This window comes from Bufo bufo, chromosome 8 (assembly GCF_905171765.1).
Source record: "Bufo bufo chromosome 8, aBufBuf1.1, whole genome shotgun sequence".
NCBI classification, from domain to species: Eukaryota; Metazoa; Chordata; class Amphibia; order Anura; family Bufonidae; genus Bufo; species Bufo bufo.
Window position 1 is genome coordinate 184,617,641 of NC_053396.1, and position 3,702 is coordinate 184,621,342.

At 39.3% G+C, this 3,702-nt stretch overlaps 1 protein-coding gene across 1 annotated transcript in view; it reads right to left on the reverse strand.

Annotated features, from left to right (window-relative positions):
- The window catches only part of LOC120978127 (cytochrome P450 2G1-like), an 18,990-nt gene extending 16,045 nt beyond the window's left edge, over window positions 1–2,945 (reverse strand). The window contains exon 1 of the mRNA XM_040406354.1: window positions 2,907–2,945. Within this exon, the coding sequence (XP_040262288.1) occupies window positions 2,907–2,945 (39 nt within the window). The remainder of the gene's footprint in view (window positions 1–2,906) is intronic.
- Between the last annotated feature and the right edge of the window lie 757 nt (window positions 2,946–3,702).

Below are 3,702 nucleotides of genomic sequence, written 5' to 3' on the forward strand. Positions count from 1 at the left end.
ATCACAGATGCATATATTAGAGGGTTTTTTCACCCTAACCAAAAAGCTGTATTTCTGTCCTAAATATGACAGTGACTTATGCACGTGTAATCACAGATGTGCAGTATATTAGAGGGTTTTTTCACCCCAGTAACCAAAAAGCTGTATTTCTGTCCTAAATGTGACAGTGACTTATGCACGTGTAATCCAGATGTGCAGTATATTAGAGGCTTTTTTCACCCCAGCACCCAAAAAGCTGTATTTCTGTCCTAAATGTGACAGTGACTTATGCACGTGTAATCACAGATGTGCAGTATATTAGAGGGTTTTTTCACCCCTAACCAAAAAGCTGTATTTCTGTCCTAAATATGACAGTGACTTATGCACGTGTAATCACAGATGTGCAGTATATTAGAGGGTTTTTTCACCCCAGTAACCAAAAAGCTGTATTTCTGTCCTAAATGTGACAGTGACTTATGCATGTAATCCAGATGTGCAGTATATTAGAGGCTTTTTTCACCCCAAACCCAAAAAGCTGTATTTCTGTCCTAAATGTGACAGTGACTTATGCACGTGTAATCACAGATGTGCAGTATATTAAGGTTTTTTTCACCCTATGCAAAAAAGCGTATTTGGCCTAAATGTGACAGTGACTTATGCATGTGTAATCACAGATGTGCAGTATATTAGAGGTTTTTTCACCCCAGTAACCAAAAAGCTGTATTTCTGTCCTAAATGTGACAGTGAATTATGCATGTGTAATCACAGATGTGCAGTATATTAGAGGGTTTTTTCACCCCAGTATGCCAAAGCCGTATTTATGGCCTAAATGTGACAGTGACTTATGCACGTGAAATCACAGATGTGCAGTATATTAGAGGGTTTTTTCACCCCAGTAACCAAAAAGCTGTATTTCTGTCCTAAATGTGACAGGACTTATGCACGTGTAATCTCAGATGTGCAGTATATTAGAGGGTTTTTTCACCCTAACTAAAAAGCTGTATTTCTGTCCTAAATGTGACAGTGACTTATGCACGTGTAATCACAGATGTGCAGTATATTAGAGGGTTTATTCACCCCAGTAACCAAAAAGCTGTATTTCTGTCCTAAATGTGACAGTAACTTATGCACTGTAATCACAGATGTGCAGTATATTAGAGGGTTTTTTCACCCTAACCAAAAAGCTGTATTTCTGTCCTAAATGTGACAGTCACTTATGCTTGTCTAATCCAGATGTGCAGTATATTAGAGTGTTTTTTCACCCCAATATGCCAAAGCTGTATTCAATATGCCAAAGCTGTATTTCTGGACGTGCATATAGCCTATGCTGGTGCACTATCGTTGCATAAAATGGATGTCGATCATGTATTGTTATTGACTAACTGAAGAAAAAAAAGTTTGTTTTCAGCAGTAGTTGGCTCAGGGCAGGCTTAAAAAAATGGTGCACTGCACCCACAAAACACTTTTTCTGTAGATCGCTGAGTACATAAATCAGATCTTGATCAGATTTCTCCCTGATCTCTCCCTCACAGCAGCTACAGCCTCTCCTACACTAATCCGAGCAGAGTGATGGGCGGCGCTACGTGACTCCAGCTTAAATAGAGGCTGGGTCACATGCTGCAGTTGGCCAATCACAGCCATGCCAATAGTAGGCATGGGTGTGATGGCCTTTTGGGGCAAGTAGTATGACGCTTGTTGATTGGCTGCTTTGCAGCCTTTCAAAAAGCACCATAAAAATCGGCGAACACTTAACCCGAACTTTTACGTAAATGTTCGGGTTCAGGTGCCGAAAACCGTAAAGTTCGGTACGAACCCGAACTTTACAGTTCGGGTTTGCTCAACTCTACAGAAAACCACTTTAAAACTTGGATCGAACTCGGCTTCGGTTCAGAGGCACCAGTCGGAACTAATGCCGAGTTCGGTTCCAAGTTTTAAGTGGTTTTCCACTTAAAAAATTGAATGCCGAAGTTATTCAATGAAGTCTCTCGCGACTTCGCAAATAACTGTCTTTGTCTCATCGGAGGCTGTGCATTTTAATTCTGTATGGAGATCTCCGTACAGCATTGATATGAAGTTTTGAGAGAAGCAAATGATCATTATGGACAGGGGATACAATCTAATGAATGGTTGCACTTAGTGCTAGAAAAAATATATATATATATATATAAAAAAAAATCAAAAACAGTATTTTTTTTTACATTTTCCTTGGTACTGTAAAAAAATAAATCATCTAAAAATGACAAAAAAAATATTTACATTACTAAATGAAAGAAAATGTTTCAGCCTTTAAAGCCACATGTGTCTGTTCAGGAAGGGAAAATCAGGGATAAATGGTCCGGTTTTGTACTGGTCAGGCTGTGTTCACACTTCTGTTATTTGATCAGTGTATTTCCATGAGTTATTGTGAACCAAAAACAGGTGCAGGTCAAATACAGAACAAAGAACAGGTGCAGATCTTTCCATTACACCTTTTCTCTGAATAGGCTTCACTGCTGGCTTTGGCTCACAATAACTGATGGAAATAACTGATCAAATAACGGAAGTGTCAACACAGCCTTAAAGGAGGAGCCTGAGATTAACCATTGCTCTAACTTCTAATATATGGATAATTTTTATGTTTTACACAGAAATTTCCTTTAAAGGGGACCTGTAACCTCTCCTAAAATGTCTGGTTTGTAACAACAAATTCTGGAGTAGCTATTCTTATGTTGTACCATTCCCTCATTATTCCTGAAAGAAGTTACGAATGAATTACTAGCAGTTTGCAATAAAGGTCCAGATGGGAATTACTAGTTTGGGGGTGTGTCCCTGCACAGTTTGACACTATCCAATCAGTGCTGCCAGTGCAGGGACATACTGTATTATAAAGGTATTTTTTAGATACTGATTGGTTCTGTCCCTTTAATTATGTTTCCTTTTCCTATTACCATTCTGTGTGGTGATGTGCCTTGTAATCTAGAACCCATCCCCCATTATGCTGATAAGTCACACATTTCTGAGTGATCTCAGAGCATGCGTGCTGCACATTGGATGGAGGGGCTAAAATGTTTAAACTCTGTGACACACATTCACTCAGGACACTCGATTGAAGACTTCATTCGACGCAGGATGTAAGCATTGATTTGCCCTATTTCTTGTACACCCTGGGGTGTCGTCCATGTGCAACGACATGGTGACCGGAGTGCCACTCCATTTTGCATATTGCATATTTAGGCTTGTGATGTTTATTTACTTTTTATTATTCAGTATGTGATTTGTTTGTGTTATCATATATTTAATCACTTAGTAAATATATTTATTCATGTAGCCGGTGTAAGCTTATTCATTCTCAAATCTTTCCAATTTACGTTACATTACACATACCCCAAACTGGTATCACCCTTCTGGACCTTCACTGCAAACTGATTCCAATTCATTCATAAACTTCTAGTAGGAATAATGAAAAAATGGCACAACAGTAAGTCATAAGAATAGATTTTACATGGAGGAGAATGCAAGTTATTACTAAGGCAGACATGCCAGGAGAGGTGACAGTCCCTTTTTAAATGGATGCCTGCTTGATCTTGGACTATTCATGAGTAGTACTGCAGATAAGGAATCCAGAGCACTAGGTTTTTTTTTCCTACTCAACCCTACCCGTAGTAGTCCCCCTCCTCCACCACCCCTGCTCCTCCACTGTCAGCATTTAAAACTGTGCAGAAATGCATTGTCGGGGCTGCTGTG